A 20,721-nucleotide genomic window follows, 5' to 3' on the forward strand; every position below is an offset into this window, starting at 1 on the left:
GGTTGCAGTGCCTGAGCGTAGAGCCTGAGCTTGAGGCTGGCTTCCATGAGCTGGGACCATCTTTCTGGCCCACAGTCCACTGCCACAGTGTTAGCCCTGGTCCTCAAGGGGCTGGCTCTCTGCAAACTTCCCACCCAAGGTTGTGTAAACCTTCGACTCCACTCGAACCCTGCTGATGTCAGATGGATGGCATCAGCCCTGCACGCAGGAACCTGTGCTTGTGAGTGAACGTATAGTTTGCCATTCTGTCACGTTCCTGTCTGCACATGATCTCTTGGTCGTGCTTCCCTCTGTTTCAAACCCTAGTGAACCCAGGTACAGTGGGGTTGTGAACATGAAGTCTTTATTCTGTTTGTCCTCAAAGTAGGGAAGAGCTGGTGCTGGGGGCAGGGCGCACATCCAGGAGGTGCTCCATGCCCCTGAGTGAGGGCACAAGCACAGGGAGGGGTTGGAGAGTCCCAGAGAGTGCTCTAGCCCTGGGCTAGAGCTGAGGGCAGGACCTGCAGGGCAGCAGAGGGCCTCAGCGGGCCAGGGCAAAGCCAATGCGATTGTTACGCCGATCGAACTCCGTGTAGAACTTGCGGATGAAACTGGCACCCAGGACCCAGACTGGCCCCGTGGGCGGTGGGACGTCCAGACCGTGGAGGGCCAGTGTACACAGATCATCACTATTGTAGGGGTCCTGGCAGGAAGCAAGAGGGTTTCCACACTGCCCAGCTGATAACCACGTTGCCTGACTCCAGCAGCCATCCTCAGCAGCATCCCCCCACCCGTCCTCCATCCACACCGGGCCTCCGTCACATGCTGGCCCTTTGAACCATCATGGATCGCAGCCCTCCGAGACGCAGGCACTAAGCTGGACGCTGCTAACGGTGCGTCAGGCACAGCACTGCCTTCAGGAGCTTACGGTCTGGCAGAGCTTCTGGTCCTAGACAAGGTATTTAACACCTCTAAACCCACTGAACATAAAAAGCAGGTAAGAGTATAGGAGCATAACGTTACTGGGGGCGCTGGATGAGAATGGAGATCAGGAGGTGAGCACAGCGATCCTCAAATTTGGCTACAAGTTGGAATCACCTGGGGAGTTTTGAAAACATTGATGCCCAGGTGCCACCCCCAGAGGTATCAATAGGTATGGGATGTGGCTTATTACTGGGATTTTTAAAAGCTCCCAGGTGACCCTAATGTGCAGCCCAGTTTGAGAACAACTGGTCTAGCAGGTAATCTGTGCATAATGACTTGTCTCTTTTTGAGGGTCCCTGCCCACCCTTCCTCCCTGTTGCCGAGGGGCAGACTAGAGTCTCACCTGTAATACATAGTCCGCGCTGGTGAGCGTGTAGGCTCTGCCTCCGAGGTGGAAGGAGATGTCAGGGAGTGTGGGCACTTGGTTACAGTTCACGACATACTGGTGGTGGGGAGGGTCAAGGGAGCCCCTTTGAGTGTGGGAGGTCCCCCAGCAGACACAGCCCTGTGCTTGTGGCCCGGCCCTTCTCCTGGAGAGGGCTGGGCACAGTCCCCAAGTCCCCAATCCCCTCTCCCAGGGACCAAGGACCAAGCCACACATGGGAAGAATGTGAGAGGCAGGAGAGGAAGGCCTGAAATGGTCTCGTTTGGGACCGAACGTTTCCTAGGGTCATTTGGGGGCCTGGACCAGGTGGTGCTCCCCCCACCCCTAGCGCCCTCCCCGCCAGCTCCTTACTTCATCTGTGCTCAGCTCCTTGGCCCCCAGGGTCTCCATGAGCAGCCTTAAGGAGCTGGTGGGACCCGAAATGTAAGACGCACCGGTATCCACCACTACCATGCAGCCCTCCTCACAGAGCAAAGTGGTCGACCTCACAGACACCCTGGGGAAGGCCACACAGTCAGACAGACAGATGGACAGCAGGCTGATGGGGCACCACCAGGCTGCATGGCTTTCCCGAGTGAGGGCAGATGATGGGAGGGAGTGCTGGTGGTCCAGTGATTCAGTGAAGGAGGGGTAATGCATGAGCTGGAAGAAGAGAGGTGCTGCCCCCTCCCTCGGCGTGTGGCTTAGTGACCCTCCGCTTCCTCCCAGTAGGCCCCCTCCCCTCTGAACCATATATCTCAGTGTTCCCCATCCCCGGACAAAGCAGGCAGAGAGCAAGTGTTGGCCAGACCTTAAGAAGCGGCTGCATTAGGAGAGAGGGCAGGATGGTAACCCTGCCCCTTCCAGACCGCACCCACGGCAGCAGCAGCATTTTTAGAGAGTGAGGAGGGTTGAGGATTCCTGACCCTTTCATTCTGATCTGCCAGGAGCCAGTCTTGCTGACGCTCACGTAGTGGAAATTCTCTTGGTAATACTGGGGGTCGCTGCCTCCCAGCACGATCTCTCCCCCCAGCAAGTGGGAATTCCTAAAGGGAAGATCAGAGGCTCTTGGAGACCCACAACCTCGAGACTCAGTAACCCCAGGAACAAGGGAAGTTGGGCACAGGTGCAGGGTGGGGCAGAGGAAGGCGGGGCGGACGGCAAGGCTAGGGAGCTGCAGAACATGCTGCTTCTCCACCTTTCTTGCCCCTTCCCAAGCCCAGTCAGAGGCGGTTCCAGGATGGTCCGGCTGCGCCCAATAAAGCACCCCCAGAGAGGTCACAGAGAAGGAGCAGGCACGCGGACAGTGAGTAGACTGCAAGCAAGACACAAATCAGCCCCACCCTCACTTGGGTTCGGGGAGCTGTGTGCTGCGCAGGTGCACGGGACATGGGATGGGCCTCTGGGAGCTGTCGGGTGGGGGTGGGCAAGGACATGAGGAGAGCGGGAAGGTGGAGCAGAGAGCTTGGGCCTCCAGTGCAGCCTGGGTCTGCTGAGGTGAGTTTGGGGCAGGTGGCAGGTGTGATTCTGGGCCAGGTGCTCTGGAGGGTCAGGGCCAAGTGGGGGGTTTCCGCCTCCTTACTTGGAATTTCTGCAGAGAAAGAGACACAGCAGAGAGGAAGACTTTGTTTCAGGTGAGCCCCGCCAGCCTGTTGTTTGGCAGGGTGGGTATTACGCACTCTTTTTACCCTACAGGCAATGGAGTCACCAGGAGGTGAAGTCACTTGCCTGAGTGGGGCACTGGAGCCAGGGCTCCTGGTGCCCAATCTGAAGCTGGTGCCCCTTGCTTTCCTCTCCTCCAGGTGGCATGATGCCTCCCAAAGCTCAGGGCCTACCTTAGGGCTGGTTTCCTCTATGTGTGTGTGTGTGTGTGAGAGAGAGACAGAGACAGAGATAGAGAGACAAAGAGAGAGAGAGAGAGGATTTTCCAGCATTCATAGTAGACGGCAAGTGTGCATGCACACGGGTGCACAGCGTGTAGGTTGCACGTTATTGGTGCACGTGCAATTAATTGCATTTTTATAAATCCAGTACATATGCATATTCGCTAGCACAATTTCCCTCTGCCTCTCTCCCCAAACTTCAAGATCTCTCTGGATGTTGCCTCCTTCTCATCCAGTGTAAAGGAAGAGGCAGGCCCTCTCCTCAACAAGGCCCGCCTTCTTCCTGTTTGCTGGGATCCTACTCCCTTCCATGGCCTCCAGGCTCGTATACCCTCAGTTACCTCCTCCTTTTTCCCGCATTTTCAACCTGTCACTTTCCACTGGCTTCTTCCTCCACCTGCAAGCACACTCAGGCATCCTCCAGCATTTAAAAACACCCACCCTTCTTTTCCCTGCTTCTCTGTGCAGCTCTGTCTGCACCCCACCTGGTATTCCCTCCCCTGACGAATTTCTCAGGGCAGCCTACATCTGCCTTTGCCTTCCTGACACACATCCACCTCTTCACTGCTTGCCATCTGCCCTTGCCTGGCCTCTAAAACGCCTCTTCCCAAGACTGCCCCTCACAGCCAATTGGTGGCCTTTTCTCAATCCCTCCCTTTCTCTCATCAAACCAGACACTCCTTTTCATTTCATCTCTGTGATTTCTCTGGACACTGACCCTCCCCTCTGTCCTCGCTGCTACTGGCCTCCTGTTCTCACCCTCCTGATCTCTTGTCTCCAGCTCATACAGAACAGCTGAGAGCAGATCACATTTCTGCTCAACAGCTGATAGCAGCTTCCCCAAGATTGGCTGAGCTGCACATAAGCTCAGCCTAGAGTTGAAAGCGTGGAGTTTCAGCCTCATGTCCCCTGTTGTTGCCCATCACTTTGTAATGTTTCTTGTCTTCCCTGCCGGACTGTAAGCTCTGTGAGGGCAGGGACTCTGTCTTGTACACTGTGTTCATGGCTGTATCCCCAGAGCCTCGCACAATGCTTGTCATATCAGCACCCAATATTTGTTGAATCAGTGAATGAGCAGATAAATGAAGGGATTAATGAATGAATGAAGTCAGCTGTCTATGTGAGAGAAGCCAGGGCCCTTACAGGGAGGTCCGCCAGTCACGGCAATGCCTTACTCCCCACTCTGCATTCTCCTCTTGTTCTAGAGCAGTGCTGAACTGAACAGAAAGTAAAAACACTTTCCACAAAGACAGAAATGTGCTACACCTGTACTATCCAAAGTGGTAGCCGCTAGTCGCTGTGGCCGCTGAGTACTTGAAATATGTAGTGTGGCTAAGGATTGGAATGCCTAATTTTAATTAATTTTAATTTAAGCATCGGCTTCCATATCGGATAGTATAGCTCTAGATATGGATTGAATACCACCTGGTCCTGAATACATCAAAATCCTGGCCCAGAACTCCCTTCCTACTCTCCCAGCTCTCCTGCCTCCTTCCCTCTCCCGGCCTCTGCCCCTGGAGTCCAGGCCTACCTGCTGTAGTAGACAGAGAAGACGTCCTCCTTCAGCACCCTTTGGGAGAGGATGTGGTCAAAGACGGGGGTGACCCCTCCAATGGCCTGTGCAGGGAAGCCCATGCCCAGAACACCATCAAACTTGGCCAGCATGAAAGGGATCAGGGGCAGCTCCGTGACCTCTCCAAACGTCTGTGTGACTGTGATTCCGCCCACCTGTCGGAGGAAGGACCAGAGGAGACCAAGCCCACAGCCTGTACCCTGGCCAGGGTCTGGTCTAGGCTTCCACACTGGGGCCCCCAGGCACACACAGGCCCCAGGGTGTGACAATCTGGGGTAAGACCATTTCATCAACACTACATGCATATCACCTCTCCTAATAAACATGTAGGCGGCAGAGTCCAGAGGTACTGGAAGGGGCAGAGGCGGAGAAGGTGGTATTGCCAAGCAATAGTGGTAGAAGAAAAGATGCCAGGAGCTCCCCAGGGCCCAGCTTTCACATCGGCAGGACTGGCTTTTTGTCCCCTACCCACAAGATGGGCCAAGGATTTCTCCAGCACAGCCAGGCCTGCCCTTCATGATCCTTCTTCCCTAATTTCACGGACAAGAGGGAGTAAGGGCTCACACTGATTTCCTCTCGGTTCCATATGTATCCTTCCCCTAACTCTGTCAGAGCAGTAGCTGGAGAAACCCAGAAATGGAGGAGGGTCAGACACAGGCCTAGTGACAGTGAAAACCAGGACTGACATTAATCCCAAACTCTGAACTCAACTATGACCTTAAAACCTAAGCCTGACTCCAAAAGTGATGCTGACCTTAAGGATGACAAGACCCCTGACCCCTGACCCCGACTCTGACTCTGGATTTCAGTCTAGGGTCTAGTTAAGAGCCCAGTCAGAGCTGGGTGACCTCAGGCAGGTTACTTGACTGCAGGCTGTGGGGCTCAGGAGAAACCCTATGAGTGCGTTAGATGGAAAGGCCTCCACAGATCACCCAGGTTGAGCCAGGAGCTCAGGTCTGCTCTGCCCCAGGTGCTTTGCAGCTCTGGAGAGAAGTAGCAGAGGAGGGTGCTCTTCAGCTCTCCGGGCTCCAAGGTGGACGGGCCTGCACCTTCCCCAACCACAGGCCCTAGGGTGGCAGGAGACGTCTAGGGACAAGAAGGGCAGGAGGTCAGATGACCTGGGATGGCCTCACTTACAGTCACCAGGTCCTGGCTCAGGAAGCCTTTGACCTTCCCAGATCCATAGTGGATGGTGAATTCCGTCCCATTCTCCACATAGCTGGAGGATTCCGAGGAGTCGTAGAGGCTGTGAATCTCTGGCAGGGAGACATAGGCTCAGGGCCAAGGGAGGCCCAGGAAGGGGGCTCGGGGGCAGGCGCTGGCTATGGCCCATGCGTTGAGGCCTGAGTGCAGAGACAGGGTGGCCCTGAGCTTGGAGGCTTGGAAAATGTGTTTCATCAATCAAGGACTGTGTACCTCGGGCCCCTGTAATGTGCTCATGTCTCTGAGAATTTTGTCTCAAATGAAGTATTTTAAAGTAATTGCTAACACTAGGGTGGGGAGAAGATTCTGGTCACAGTAAGCATTCAGTAAGTTCACGGAGGGTAAGGACGGCAGAGCCCAGGAGCCTGGGATGGGTCTGAGAATTCAGTCCTCTCCCAATCTCAGGAGGAGTGAGAAATGGCTTTCTGGGTGGGCTGGGGGCTCCTGGAGCCTGCTTTTTTTTTTTTTTTACCTTGGTGGCCATATAAGAAAACTGGGGGACATTTTCTTCTTCTCTCTTCTCAGGGGCAGTGGGAGCAGAGGCAGAGAGGAAGCAGCTCAAGTGGTAGCAGGAGGGATTTAACTGGGTGTGAGGTGGGACTGCCCAAGCATGACAGTGCAGGGGCTTTGAGGAGGCACCCCAGGTCCTGGGTCTCACCACAGGCCGTGTAGAGAGGGCTGCACTTGGTGGAGGGCACCCAGAGGTTGGCTGAGCCCGTGTCGAAGATGACTTTGAAGGTCTGTGGTGGGGTGCCAATGCCGATCTCGCCATAGTACTGGGTCTGCAGGGATGAAACAAAAGAGGTGGCTTGTGGGGCTTGGGGAGCCTTGGGACTTGGGGTCTTGCCTGATACCCCCTTGGCACTTGGGGCCAGATCAGGCAGATCACACAGCCTCTCTGGGCTTCCATTTTCCAGCAGGGATGGGGTGGGAGGCTTAGCACTGTCTTATGACTTCCCAGGAAGTGGGAGGCTTGATGAGACAAGAGGGCAAAATAAAAGTACTGCAAACGAAGCAGGAAGGTGCCCCAAGCCTTAAGGAACCACTGATGCAGTAAGTAGTCAAGCTGCACTGAGCCTGGTCACAGAAACCTGCATCTGAGGTCATACACCCCTCCTGCCCACCCCTGACACCTGGGCTTGGGGCCCAGAGCCTGGATTCCTGAGTTCCAAACCTGACCCTGCCTCTGGGCTCCTTCCCGCCCTCTGTGCCTCAGGCTTTCCAGCTGTGAAATGGGAATTTCGTGAGGTGCTCAAAAAGGGCAAAGAAAGCCTTAGGCCCGAGAGAAAAAGGAGAGGGCAGGTGGTGGGGGCCAAGGGACCGAGCTGGGCACTCACATCCAGGTAGTTGGTGAGCACCACAGGGGAGGTGCGGTTGCCAAAGGAGAGTGTCTTGGTGAGCTGGCTCCACTCAGCACCCAGCCTGGCCACATCCACGCCTCGCTCCTTCAGGCTTTCCCAGACGGAGGGCATTTTCTTGAGGAAGATCCTGGCCCGTGACGCAGTAAGAAAAAGTAGAAGGGCTCTGTCCTGCCCCATAATAATGGTAGAGTTCCAGAAGCTTCTGATACAACTACCCCTAACCTTAGCCCAGGCACCTAAGAATCACTCTTGAGCCCTTAGGCCACTAAAGGAGAATTTACAAACCTCCATGGTCACCTACGCTGGTATTAAATAACCCTCAACTAACTCCACCTGTTGTCTAATTTTGATCCTTATCACTGCAAGGCCATTTGTTCATTCATTCATTCCGTAATCACAGGTTGAACACCTACCCTGTGCCTGCACCGTGCTGGATACTAGGATATAAAGATCATCACTGCCTTCAAGGAGCTCCAGCAGGCCAGGAGACAGAGGAGGAAACAGCACTGACTTCCCCTCTAAGGAGATGAAGGCTGGGAGTGCCCCTCTCAAGGCGGGGCAGGAGGGGGCAGTGCCACATGGGGCCTGCAGGTGGCAGCAGACACTCTCAGTGGCCTGCGGGGGCTGTGGGATGTTGCGGGCGGGCGCCCAGCCAGGACCGTGGGGTGGAGTGGACCGATTGAACTGGGTGCGGTGGGGGAGAGGTGGGCATCTCCAGAGTGCCTGTGCAGCCTGTCCTTGGAAAGATGTGCCTTCTGAAGCCTAAGTCCCAGTCCCTCGGCTTCTTGTCCTGACACTTTCCTATCAGCTTTGGGAGGCAGAATTAGACCTGGGAAACTCACAGCACACTGAGCTGCCACCACGTGAGTGCCAAACACTGTGCACGCCACCCCACCCATGTAAGCCTCATGACAACTCTGCAAGCTGGCTGTCGTTATCCTCACTTTATGATAAGGAGTGAGGTGCCTCAGAAGCGATGCAGCAGACATTTAAAGCGGCGTGATTGGCCCTGTTTCCCATATAGGGTCCCCTGGGCTCTGACACAAAGGCTGTGTGCCAGAGGCTGGAGGATGTCCTGAGCTGTTAGTGGGGGGTCCCAGGGTTGCAGCCCAGTGTCTGGAGTATCCCTCTTTCTTATTCTGTACTTGGCACTATCCTTTCCTGCTCACACCCCATGTATTCTGTGTACTCCATTATGCCCACAAACATGAAGGCAGCTTTCACGCCTGTCGATATAATATTTTAACGGAAATGACTTGTCAAATTCATAACATAGTCTGCTCTTCAACAAAGTATTTTCACAATTATGATCTTCTTTGATTCTCAGCCATCTCACGAGCTGGGTAATTCTACTATTCTCATTTTACAGATTGGAAAATGGAGGGGCAGAGAAGGCTTGACCCCAAGGAGGGCTCATTTTCCACTATTTACTATGAACAACCTCAGCTCTGGACCTTTACTTTTACCTTTCTCCTTTTAGGAAGTCCCTTCCTTCTCCCCTTCCCCTTCCCTCCCCACACCCCAGCACGTTCATCCTTGGAAGCCTAGCGTGCACCCCCATCCCCGTCCCGGGAACTTGCCCCATGAACTCCCTCCACAATGGCCTCACCTTTGCTTGGACTCCTGTTCTGTTTTCGCGGGGTGCTCACAGCCAGCACTGCACAGCCTCATGCTGCCTGGTGCCGAGGGCATAGTGGTTGTGGGGACATGCTTGAATCTCTTCCTACCAGCGTGATTCTGAGCAATTTACCTAACCTCTCTGGGCCTTTCCTGAGCTCCCATTAACTCCTCTGTAACAATGGACTGAATGGTAGTACCTACCACGGAGAAGCACTTTGCAGATTAAGCAAGCTGCCCACTGCTCAGTAAGTAAAAGGCATTTGTGTATGTAAAAGGCAAGGACACGCCTTGAGAATGGGGTCTGCTGTTTGGATCTCTCAAAGAGCCTTGCATCATGCCCTGCACATGGCAGGTAGCAAAATTCCTGTAAGTAGGTTTTAAAAGCCTGACTCCCTCTTCACCTTGGCCCAATTCCATTCTTCTTCTCTTTCTGAAGAGAACAAGGGAGAATGTTTCCACCTTTCCCTGCCTTTATCCTGGGGGTGGGGCCGTGCTCAGGCACACGCTGCTGCTGGGAAGCCCCCGCTCTCTCACACCATGCCCCCAACCCAGCAGCTACTCTCCATGAGCCTTGGAGCAGGGGAAACCAGCTTTGGAAACAAAAGGCCCAGTGCGTGCCCAGGCTCAGCCTCTTACTTGTGACCTCCGGGAGCCTCAGTGTCCCCAGCTGCAAAATGGGACTGCTGAGTTGTTTGGAGGATGATTTGAGATGAGATACGGGAAACGATCCTGTGAATTCCTCAGCATTTTACAGACTTAGCAACTATTACTGTTATTAAAACCTGCCCTCTTACCTTCAGGTCTTCTGGTCCCATCTGCACTCCCCAACCTGAAACCCTTTCTCCACAGGCCCCCCACCCCCCTGCCTCTCCCCTTCTGCAGCCTTGAAGAATTGCTTGTTCCCACAGGGCCTGGCACCAAACATGGATGTTAAGTCTCTCTCCTCCCACCTTTGGGCTGCCTTAAGCCTTTCTTTTAACAGTTGTGATAATCACCCTGGAGTATGATAACAGCTGGGTTTTTACAGCGTGCCTGCACCAGGCCGAGGGATTTACATGCAATATCTCATTCAGTCTTCAAAGCAGCTCTGTAAAATAGGTGTTTTAAAAATGGTAAACTGAGACCTGGAGAGGTTCACTGTCTTGCCCGTGGTTCCAGAGCTAGTTGGCTCTGCTAGTGGAGCAGAATTTAAACCAAGACTACCCAATTCTGGAAGCCTTGCATTTAATCACTGTGTTGTGCTGCTTCCCTGGTAGACTTAACTGTACTGCACCCTTCTTAGTAATTAGGCTGTGAGCTCCTGAGGGGCAGGGAGTATGTCTCAGTCATCCCTGGGTGCCCCCACTGCCTAGCACGGTGATCTATGCAGGAAGTGAAAGCTCTGGTCAGGGATCAAAAGACACTGCTTCCAGGCTTAACTAGTGCCACTGCGGGCTGTGTGATATTGGGCGAGTCACCTGACCTCTCTGAATGGAACCATAAACCTTGCTGCCCTGCTGGTGGTGAGGACTGGGTGACATCACATATCTGAAAGCCTAGGTGTTAGGAAAATGAGGACCCCTTCTCCCCTGCCACCCTCTCTCCCAGTTACCGTCTGAAGGTGCCAGTGGCTGCGGGGAGACCGAAGGTGCAGGAGCCCCAGAGCACCAGCAGGAGTCCCCAGCGAGGCATTCTGCTCCACTGGTCCACGCTTCCCGTGGGTCCACGCTTTGCCTGTGTCCCAGCTCTCTCTGGGATCCACGGAAGGACCCCTCTCCTTTTGTACGCTCCACACTTGGGATGCCTGCGATTCTGCTCTGCCCTAATTTATTACCGTGGGGCAGATGGCAGGGCAGCCAGTAATAAATCCCTCCGTGGGACTGAGCTAAGTGGGTGAAGGGTGATCAGGCTTCTGACGCGGAGCAGCGGGGCCAGAGGAAGGAAGGTTGTGGGAAAGCAAGGCTGTGCCCAGTGACGCCAGTAGCCCTGTCTCGGCCTGGCCCTGTGACCCCTCAGGGAAGACAGGCTGATGAGAAACAACACTGCTAGGGGACAAGGGCAGGGCTGGGACAAGCATGGAACCCTGGTTTCCAGTCCCTCAGCCAGTCTCCCTCACCCCTTGCCTTTGTAGCTCTGTCTTCTGGGTTAACCTTGGCTGTGCCCCTGCCTAGCTTCTCCTAGGCTGCCTCTCAGTGTTCCCATCTGGAACATGGGTGGCCCCTCCTGGCTCGTTCCCTGACAGAGCCAGATGCTGCTTCCCTCCACGTCTCCGTCGGCAGTGGCTGTTTACGGGAAAGTGCAGCACAGCCCTTCCTCTGGAAGTAGGCACCTGGGGGTAGGGGGCGTGTGTCCATCCTCAGTTGACCTAGTATTGGTGGAAGGGAAGGACAGCCCTGGGGATGTGGGGAGGCTTCTGCCAAAGAGCGAGGTGGGGCAGCTGTTCTTCCAACCCCTCCTCCTCTTTCTGCTTGGCCTTAACTCCTTCCTGGGCTCTGTCTCTGCCCCCTTCCCTTTCTCTTGTAGCTTACAAGCAGTCAAGGGCAGCTCACCACACACTCACCTGGCCCCTAAATCCCAGGATGGGTGCTATTTATTCAGCTTAGGATGTCCTCTCCTGGCTTCTCCCTGCTCACTCTTAGGGCCCACTTCCAATATCACTATCTCCTCCGTGAAGCAGGCGTGGATTCAGCCTGGAATTGACTGTCTCTGCTGGGGGCTCCCACAGTGCAGACACGAGCCTTCTGTGAGAGCACAGACCTCAACTGTCCTGTCTCGGGATTATTTCTGTGTACATCTGCCTCTCGCCCAGAGTGGTGCTTAATACTCATCAAATGAGCGCCCGGTGAACCGTGATGAGCAGTGCGAGAAGCCCTGGCATCGCTGTCAGGGACCCGGCTTCTAGTTCTGACTCTACCACCAACTTGCTGTGTGACGTGGGACCCCTTCCCCTCTCTGGGCTTCAGTTCTCCAATCTGGAAGATGAAGCAGCTGCTGGGTGGCCCCAGGGCACCCTCCTGGGTAGACACTCTAGTATCCCTGTCCTGTGTATTCAGGGCACTGCTCTCTGCACTGACTGTGGGCAGTAAGAACTTAACCAGAGGCGCTAATCTCTGTTACCAACATGTTGTCTAATTAATGCATTTGGATCTCTGAAATTATAACACCCTTACCAAGTGATGGGAGAATTTGGTGTTTCTTGGTATAAACTCTCACTGGAGAATTCTCAGGCCCTGTGGTTGGCATTGGGGGAAGCATTTGAGGGCAGGGGAGAACTTTTAAGAACACCTCGAAGTGGGAACATCTCTCTTGTCAGATTGAATAAATATTTATTAAGCATCCCTGTAGGTCTCGGTGCTCTTTCATTTATTAGCAAGTATCCACTGAGCATTTCTTATATATTAGACACTTTTCTAGATGCTGGAGTTACAAAGGTGACAGAAACGAACACCATTGCTTCTGCACAGCTCTCTGAAGTGGGGACCCTCTGCTCAAACAGGAAGCTGAGGCTTCAGAGAACTTAGGGAGGGACAAGCTGAGCGCTTTGCCTTGTGACTCTGGGCTCCTCTCTGGGGCTGTGTGTGTCACAGATGACCGGCAGAGCCAATGGGATGTGAAGGAGAGGGGTGCTGGGCTGTGGCTGGGTCTGCCAAGCCCACAGAGCTTTCTGTGGGGGAGACGGAGCTCTTTAAAGCCCCGTCCTCACTGCAGTTTAGATGCCGGCACAGTGCAGCAGGACCCTTACCCGTATTTCAGGTCAGCACTCAGGACTCTTCTATGGCAAAGGCAGGGCTGGGGGTCCCAACAGCTGGCCAAGCCCTCTGTGGCCCCAGGTACTCTCCAACCAAAAATGCCCTTCCTGCCCACATCCCTGTCTCCTGCCAGTGGGTGCAGCACATGTGAGTACTGACCCTGGGGCCAGCAGTGGGTACAAGTGTGAATAAGAAGAGTGAATAACTTCCCCAGGAAAGACACAACTGTCAAACTATAGACCAGAGTTGCAGGGACCAGAGGATGGTCTTCTCACGCGCTGCTCTCAGCCCACCCCCTCAACTCCTGTGGGGCTCAGATCCTGAGACCAGACACTGGGTATCACACCCCATCAAGACTGTGGCCTGGACTCACAGTGAGCAGGGATCCTGAAATCAAGCTGTGAAGGTTCGTGGAGGGCAGCTCTGCAGAAGCTTAGCCGGGAGAGAGAAGCCCCAGGGATCATAAAGCCCTTGAAGGTTCTTCCACAGAAATTGGAGTCAGACCCGTTTGTACAGCCTCATTGTACAGAGCTGAGGCCCTTAAAGGGTGGCAGGGAGAAAGAATCCGGTTTTAGTTCCGTTCTGGGGAAGAACTGTCGAGCAGTCAGCACCCAGTGAGAGCGAATGCCCTGCGTGCGGTCACCTCCGACCCTGGGACAGTCCGCTCCAGTAATTTTTGGGATTCTGTGTGTCCTGACTCCCTGCCAGGTGGCCCAGCCTGCTACTCCCCGTTTTCCCTGTCGGGTGAGGATGATTGGAAGGCAGGTGGAACTCCATGAGAATCTCCCTCTGAACCTGGGCCTGCCGGTGCCCTGGGCTGTGGGAGGGAAGGCGCGTGGGTAGGGACCTTTCCCGGGTTATCTCGCAGGCCCCATCAGCCCAGGGGTCCAGTGTTCCTCACAGAAGCCCCCCAGAATCCCACGTCGAGGCCCCAGGCTGCGTCACCTGAGGTCGGGGAAGCAGAGCTGGAGGCAAAGGGAAGGGCTGGGCCGCACCTGCCCTTTCCCCTGGGGCAGACCCGTGACGTGAGAACCAGTCCGGAGAAGCATAAATCCCGCCTGGGTCCCGTCCTCTCCTCTCTCTTCAGATCCCACGCTGGGTGTGCAGAGTGGGGGGCAGGGGCATTCAGAGGGGTGGTGGGGCTCTGGGAATCTCTCAGGAGACAAGTGGTGCTCAGGGTTTCTCTAAAAATGCCCCCAAATCCCACTTTGCTCCAGGATAATGACCCCAAGGAGACTTGGGATTGTGACCAGGACTGGGAGGGACCAACGGAGGTGAAGTGTGGAGGGAGAGAAGGCTGTGTGGTACCAAGAGGCTGATTTTTGCTACTTTGAAAGGAGCATGGATTTATTTCCACCAGCATTAGTTTAGTGGAAAGTTCTTGCCATGGCCACTGCCCTGGGGAAGGTGGCAAAGAGATCAGACTCACTGAGGCTTGGAATTGGGGAGCTAAATATCTCTGGGCCGATACTGCTTCTGTTCATAAAGAGCAAACGGGAAAGCAGGAAAAAAGATAAAAATGGACACGTCTTTTCTTCACCTGTATTCCTCCCTGTGTCACGCTTAACTCCCCAACCCCGGAGGGCCCAGCTGCTTCCTGGGAGGAATTTTTCAATCAGATGGGAGCATTGAGCTTGCAGAGATGAGCAGCTGGGGCCTTGAGAGGAAAAAACAGACCCGGAACGGAGTTTAATAACCAGCCAGGGCTGCCTTGTGTGGGTGGACCCTCCAGAGGGAATAATTACTTGGAAGGCATTGGGGCTGGGACCGGGAGCGTCTTAGAGCTGCGGGGTGGAGATGCAGGGAACCAAGTGTCCTTAGCTGGTTGTTCTGGGGGCCTTGGAGGAACAGGAATTCAGCCACAGGGTTGGGGTGATCCCAACCTTAGGCCTGCTCAAGTGGTGGCCCAGGAAAATTGAAGGCAGGTCACCCGGGTCTTGGGAGCTACAAGCACCTGGGGGGAGGACAGGATTGGCAAGGGGGTGGGGAGCTTGGTGGGAGAGCTTGGTCAAAGGAGTACTCCTGAAATGAGATGCACCCAATGTAGTGGGACCAGACAGCATAGCCTGAGGCATGAAAGCTAGAAACATAATAAACTGCTTTTCCCCAAATGGCACTGGTGGTCTGTTTCATTATCAAACAAAGCTTAAACTGGAAGGTCCCTTTTCCAGAGGAGGGGTCACGGTGGGGCAGCTAAGTGGAGGATGTGTGTGTTTGTGCTGTGTGGGGGGTGGTGATGCAGGGGCAGTGGTTCTGATGCGAGGGTGCTAGGGGTTTGTGCGCTAGAGTGTCACCAGCAGAAGTATAGGGAAGTGGTTGTATCCTGAGAACATTTCCTAGAAAATGGACCCCTTTCTTCCTTTCTTCTCGCTTTCCTTTTTTATCAGAAAAATAAATACTCTCGGGGTTTTTAAAAAATGTTTTTTAATTTATTTTTTTATACAGCAGGTTCTTATTAGTTATCCATTTTATACATATTAGTGTATTATGTGGTGGTGGTGTGATGAATTGGGAGGTTGGGATTGACATATATAAATACTCTAGTTTTAAAATTCAGTAGAACTCAGAGGCTTTTAAGGATAACCAGCATCTCCAATCCTGCTCTACAGAGGCGACGCCTTTCAACTCTCTCAGCTATTTTGCTATTGATGGCTGTCCATATTCCTAAAGGTTACGCTTAAACTGCCATTTCTTAATTTTTCAGTTTTATTCATTATTTCTTCTTCTTTTATGGTAATTAAGGATTTCTCTCTCTTATGCTCCGTCCCTTCAACTTTGGCAAAATCAAAAGCCAGTACTTAGATTATTATAATTAAATTTACATTCATGGTGTATTACACTGACATTTCTTTGTGTAATTTTTTGCTTTTCATTAAGTTCATCATTGGTCCTGCCCCTTTCCCACTCCTTGTTTTTCTGTTCCCAGCTGTTCCACACCCCCTTCCGCCTGGTGTGATGCTCAGGTAATGCACCAGTGGAATTTTCTTCTGGGGGCTCGGTGCTCCTGGGGGATCTCTTTGCTGCTCTCCTCTGTGGCTTCCTATGTCCAGGTTCTGGGGTTTTCCTCTTTCTCAGGTGACACTTGTATTTAGGTGGAAGATGTGTTCCGAAGCTTGCTGAGAAAGGGTGCAGGAGAAGTAAACACTTGGAGTCCTGGCAGGTCTAGAAATGTTTCCATTCAACCCTTACTCTTTAGAGTTTGGGTGTGAATAGAATGCTAGGTTGAAACTTGTTTCCCCTCTGAAATTAGAAGTTGTTTTTCCAATATCTTCTGATTTTAACAAGTGTGGTGCAACTCTGATTCCAGACTCTTCTGTGGTTTGATCTCTAGTGGGTTTCACCACCTTTCCTTACCCCTGGCATGGGTCTTCTTCCATTCATGTGCTTCATCCACTTAATGGATGCCCTCAACCTGGAAATTCGTGTCCTTCCGTTCTGGGAAATCGTCCTGCATTAATTCTTTGGTCATTTCTTCCCTTCCATTTTCTCTTTTTCTCTCTTCAGGAACTCATACTAGTAGGATATTGCAACTTCTGTTTGTTTTCTAAGTTTCTTATATTTTATCTCCTGACTTTTTTTGTTGTTGTTGTTCTACCTTCTATGAGATTTCTTTAACTTGACGTTCCAACTCTTTTATTTCTTAAAAAAAAAATTATCTCATAATTTTAACCTCTGAAGGCCCTTTCTTATTCTTTGATTATTCCTATGTTTATTGCAACCACTACTTGGTTTTTTGTTTGTTTGTTTTTTAATTTATTTATTTTTATTTTTGGCGTGTGGGTCTTCGTTTCGGTGCGAGGACTTTCTCTAGTTGTGGCGAGCAGGAGCCACTCTCCATCGTGGTGCGCGGGCCTCTCACTGTCGCTGCCTCTCTTGTTGCGGAGCACAGGCTCCTGACGCGCAGGCTCAGTAGTTGTGGCACACGGGCCTAGCTGCTCCGTGGCATGTGGGATCTTCCCAGACCAGGGCACGAACCCGTGTCCCCTGCATTGGCAGGCAGATTCTCAACCACTGCGCCACCAGGGAAGCCCCCACTACTTGTTTTATGAGTGCAAAATTTTCTCTTATGCCCTCTGAGCATTTTTTTAAAAATTTTTTTTTCCCTCTGAGGATATTAATTACAGACTAATTTTTTTCTTGGTGTCTCTGGTTTCTCTGTGTTGTTTGCTTTGGTCTTCTCTTCCAAACTAGAGGTTTTATTCAAGCTCCTGGGACAACTTGGCTCTCCATTCAGGGCTAAGACAGACAGGTGGAGGGGCCTAGAAACTCGGTATGCAGGGGCAAGGCTCACAGCTGGTGTACCCCACTCTAGATGGGGGCTTTGAGCAGATTTTCCCTGGAGCACTGCCATAAAATGAATGTTTGTGCCCCCCAAAATCATATGTTGAAATCCTAACCTTCCATGTGATGATATTAAGGAATGGGGGGCCTTCATGGGTGATTAGGTTATGAGGGTGGAGCCCTCATGAATAGGATTAGTAGCCCTTATAAAAGAGACCCCTGAGAGCTCCCTGCTCCTTTCTGTCACGTGAGGATACAACAAAAGCGTAGCCATCTATGAAGCAGAAAGCGGGCCCTCACCAGGCACTGAATCCGGGGTCCCTTGATTTTGGAATTCCCAGCCTCCAGAACTGTGGGAAAGAAATTTCTGTTGTTTATAAGCCACCAAGTATGTGGTACTTAGTTAAAGCAGCCCAAACGGACAAAGGTAGGTACCCTTCAATGGCAGTATCTGTCGGTCTTTTCTTTGGGGCGTTCTCTCTCCCATTTGGGGAGGTGGTCCTTGTGCCCTGCATTCTGGGAAGAAACTGGGAAAGGGCTCACCCAGGCAGACTTTCACACAGTCTACTCTCTTTTTTCCCTCTTGTCAGACACTCCCTTTATCCCCATCCTCATTGTGCTTGTGACCCCCTGACTAGAGGTCTCTACTGAATCCTCGAGAGAGAAAGCCTCTAGCTTCTTCCTCATGGGGGAGCAGGGTAGCCAGGCTGTGTTAGCTGGAGACAGGGGACTCAGGAAATCTAACTTCTCCATGTAGAGATTTCCAGCCAGTCCCCTGTTTTCAGTCTAGAATTCATCCCAGGTAGCTCCAAGTACCGAGACTTGGTCCTTGGGGTGAATCAGTTATGGCCCTTCAGTAGACCTTTTTGCTGGCTTTGAGGTTGTAGCTTCCTTCATTCTGCCAAGCCCTCCATCTAATTTCCATCTTCAATATCTGGTTGTCATTTCTCATCTGCTGTGGTTTCCTTTCCCTTCTCTTTGTCCTTGGGAGTCTATTCCTTTCTTGTTCCTTTGCTATCTTTTAAGGGGCTTAGGGTGTGAGCAGACATGACTGTGTCAGAAGTGGTACCTTTAAACATTTTGTGAAGGTAACATGCGGATGAGACTGTTGTTAAGACTCTATTGGACAGATAATAGAGAAAATATAGGTAAGCAAAACCCGAGAAGAGGATGAAACTGGGGGCTCTTTGTTTTGCTCTGGCTTTCCCAACAACCAAAACCAGTCCTGCTGGCCTCCAGGCTCCCTGCTCTGAGCTGAGTATGGAAGCCTGTTGGGCTCTGATGTTTTAAAATGGAAGAAGGGCGAGGAAGGGCATACTAACTCCCCTGGGACTTGACATCTTTTGCCTCCCTATGACCAAGTCTGGACCTGGGGAAGCTGCTTCCAGAGAAAGGAGACAGACAGGGGCAAAAGTCAGATGCCTGACCCCAAACAGGAGGTTTGAGGGGAGGAGACCTGCTCTGGGGATTGGTAACCTCACCTGTGTTGTCATTAAAGAAGTTGGAGAGGCATCGGGATAGAGTGACATTGGCTGCCAGAGACCTGCTACCCAAGACAAATCATTCAGGAAGAGGGTTGGCTCTGCCACACAGCAGGGACAGAGAAAAAGGAAAGACTGTAGCGTGTAGGAAGATTATGATACGTGGAATTAGAATGTGAGTCTCACTCTGGGCTCCCTAACTTGCCAGCCAACCTTGGGCGCACCACTTGACTTCTCCAAGAATACTGCCCACCTCTTGCAGTTGTTGTGAGGTTGAAATGGAGTAGCCCTGTGCTTGGCACACTACAGGACTAAAAAATTGCTTGTTAATATATTACTAGTGATACTAGAGGCAGAAGTCCCCCTGCATCCCTCCCACCCCCGCCCTCCATATTCCTTTGCTTAGGGGCATGAGACCACTTCCCTACTAGTGCAACAGACTTACCAAAATGGAAGGAATATGGAAAGAGATGCTCCTACCTCCCATTCCCCAGGGAAGGATGCCCAGGTCCTCCTGGTTTCTTGCCCCTTGGGGACTGTCTAGAGTTCCCAGGAAGGACTGGGTTTGAGAGACCCTAGGCAGCCCTACCTCCAAGTCTTTGGGCTCTGGTGCCCTAGCTCTCTGAGTCCACCCAGAAGTCTTGGGAGGTAGATGGGAGTCCCCGGGGCCCCTCACAGCCTGTACCTTCCCTCCAATCAATTCAGAGTCAGGCTGGGAGCCTCATGAAACCAAAAACCCCTTCACCCCATGGAGATCCCCATCCCTTCACAGCACATGGGGTCAAGAACTGCAAAGCCTTGAGTCTCACAGGCACAGTCCTGGGCAGGAAGACCAGGACAGGTGGATCCAGCTCTTCTGCTACCCACTGAAGCAGCTAGAACAGAGATCCTGGAGAGCACTTGGGTTGCAGTGGGAGCTAGTAAGGCCTGAAATGTAGTTAGAGGGGCCACACCACACACAGCGTCACACAGACACATGTATGTTTCTCATATTTACCCCTCTTACACATACCTTCTCACACACAGGCCTGCTTCTTATACCAGACAACACATTTCACTCTCCTGCCCCTGAAGCAACACACACACACACACACACCTCTGCCTCCTATCTGCCTAAACTTGAGGTCATGAGGAGAAATTAGGGGAGATCACAGGAAATTTTGTAAAATTAGGTTGGCTAAGAGCAGATTTTAGAGACCATTAGCTTCTTCCTACGCATAGACTTCATCAGAGAAAGGATTGGTCCAGGGAATAGGAGAATAACTCACTTAACAAAATAGCTATTGAGTTTATGATTCCTCTCCCAGAGGTACAGGGACACACACCCCAGGTCGTTTGGGGGATGAAATATCAACAGCATCACCCTGTCATGCATGCTAGGACATGAGCTCACAGCAGTACCAATAATTTGAGAGATCCTGGAGGACGGTTTCTGAGTAGAGATGGGGGTAGGGCAGGTTGTCGTGTTCCCATAGCAGCCTATCTCATTGCCATAGCAACAAGATTCTGCCTCCATTCTATGGAGTCCTGGTTTCTGTAATGGGTGGAACACTGGTGTTTCATGGAGTGGTGGTGGACCACACAATCCTTCTAGGAAAGAACATTTCCATTCTAAAACAAGCAAGGTAGGGACTTCCCTGGTGGTCCAGGGGCTAAGAATCTGCCTTCCAATGCAGGGGACATGGGTCCGATCCCTGGCTGGGGAACTAAGTTCCCAATGCCCCAGGGCAACTAAGCACATGCGCTGCAACTAGAGAGAAGCCCGCGCTGCAACGAAGAGCCTGCGCACCGCAACGAAGACCAGCTCAGCCAAAACCAAGCAGGGTACGCGTAGCGTGAGGCTGTCAAGTAGGGCTGGGTTTTCTTGTGGGCTTAGAAGCCTAGAATTCCTGGAGTTTCCCAACTGACAAGCTCTACTCCTTCCTACAGCAGTTTAAACTCCCCAGCTATTGGGGTCCCCCAGGAATGTCCCCACAAGGCAGGTTGACCATTCCTAATGTTCACCACAGCTGACTCAGATGGAAACCCTGCCACGTCAGAGAGGTGTGACAGTGCAATGGGGAAGCCAGGAGCCTGAAATGGCTTGCCACTCATTGGCTGTGTGCCTTGAGTGAGATATTTATCTTTCTGAACCTCAGGATTCTCACTTGTGAAAATGGGGTTAACACATGCTCAGCCCCCTGGGTGGTTCAAAGGACGTAGCGAAGTGATGAACATAAAGCACTGGACCCATCCAGGGTTTCGGGGGTGGGGGTGGGGGGGGT

At 52.5% G+C, this 20,721-nt stretch overlaps 1 protein-coding gene across 1 annotated transcript; it reads right to left on the reverse strand.

Moving 5' to 3' along the window:
• Positions 1-414: 414 nt before the first annotated feature.
• REN (renin) lies at positions 415-10,758 on the reverse strand. Its single transcript, XM_004311778.4, has 10 exons — positions 10,559-10,758; positions 7,324-7,474; positions 6,645-6,768; positions 5,921-6,039; positions 4,742-4,938; positions 2,910-2,918; positions 2,254-2,373; positions 1,700-1,844; positions 1,307-1,405; positions 415-682 (listed from the first exon to the last, which is right to left on the reverse strand). Exons 1-10 carry the CDS (start codon positions 10,636-10,638, stop codon positions 521-523), a joined length of 1,206 nt encoding a protein of 401 aa, XP_004311826.1. The 5' UTR covers positions 10,639-10,758; the 3' UTR covers positions 415-520.
• Between the last annotated feature and the right edge of the window lie 9,963 nt (positions 10,759-20,721).

This window comes from Tursiops truncatus, chromosome 1, assembly GCF_011762595.2.
Source record: "Tursiops truncatus isolate mTurTru1 chromosome 1, mTurTru1.mat.Y, whole genome shotgun sequence".
Classification (NCBI taxonomy): Eukaryota; Metazoa; Chordata; class Mammalia; order Artiodactyla; family Delphinidae; genus Tursiops; species Tursiops truncatus.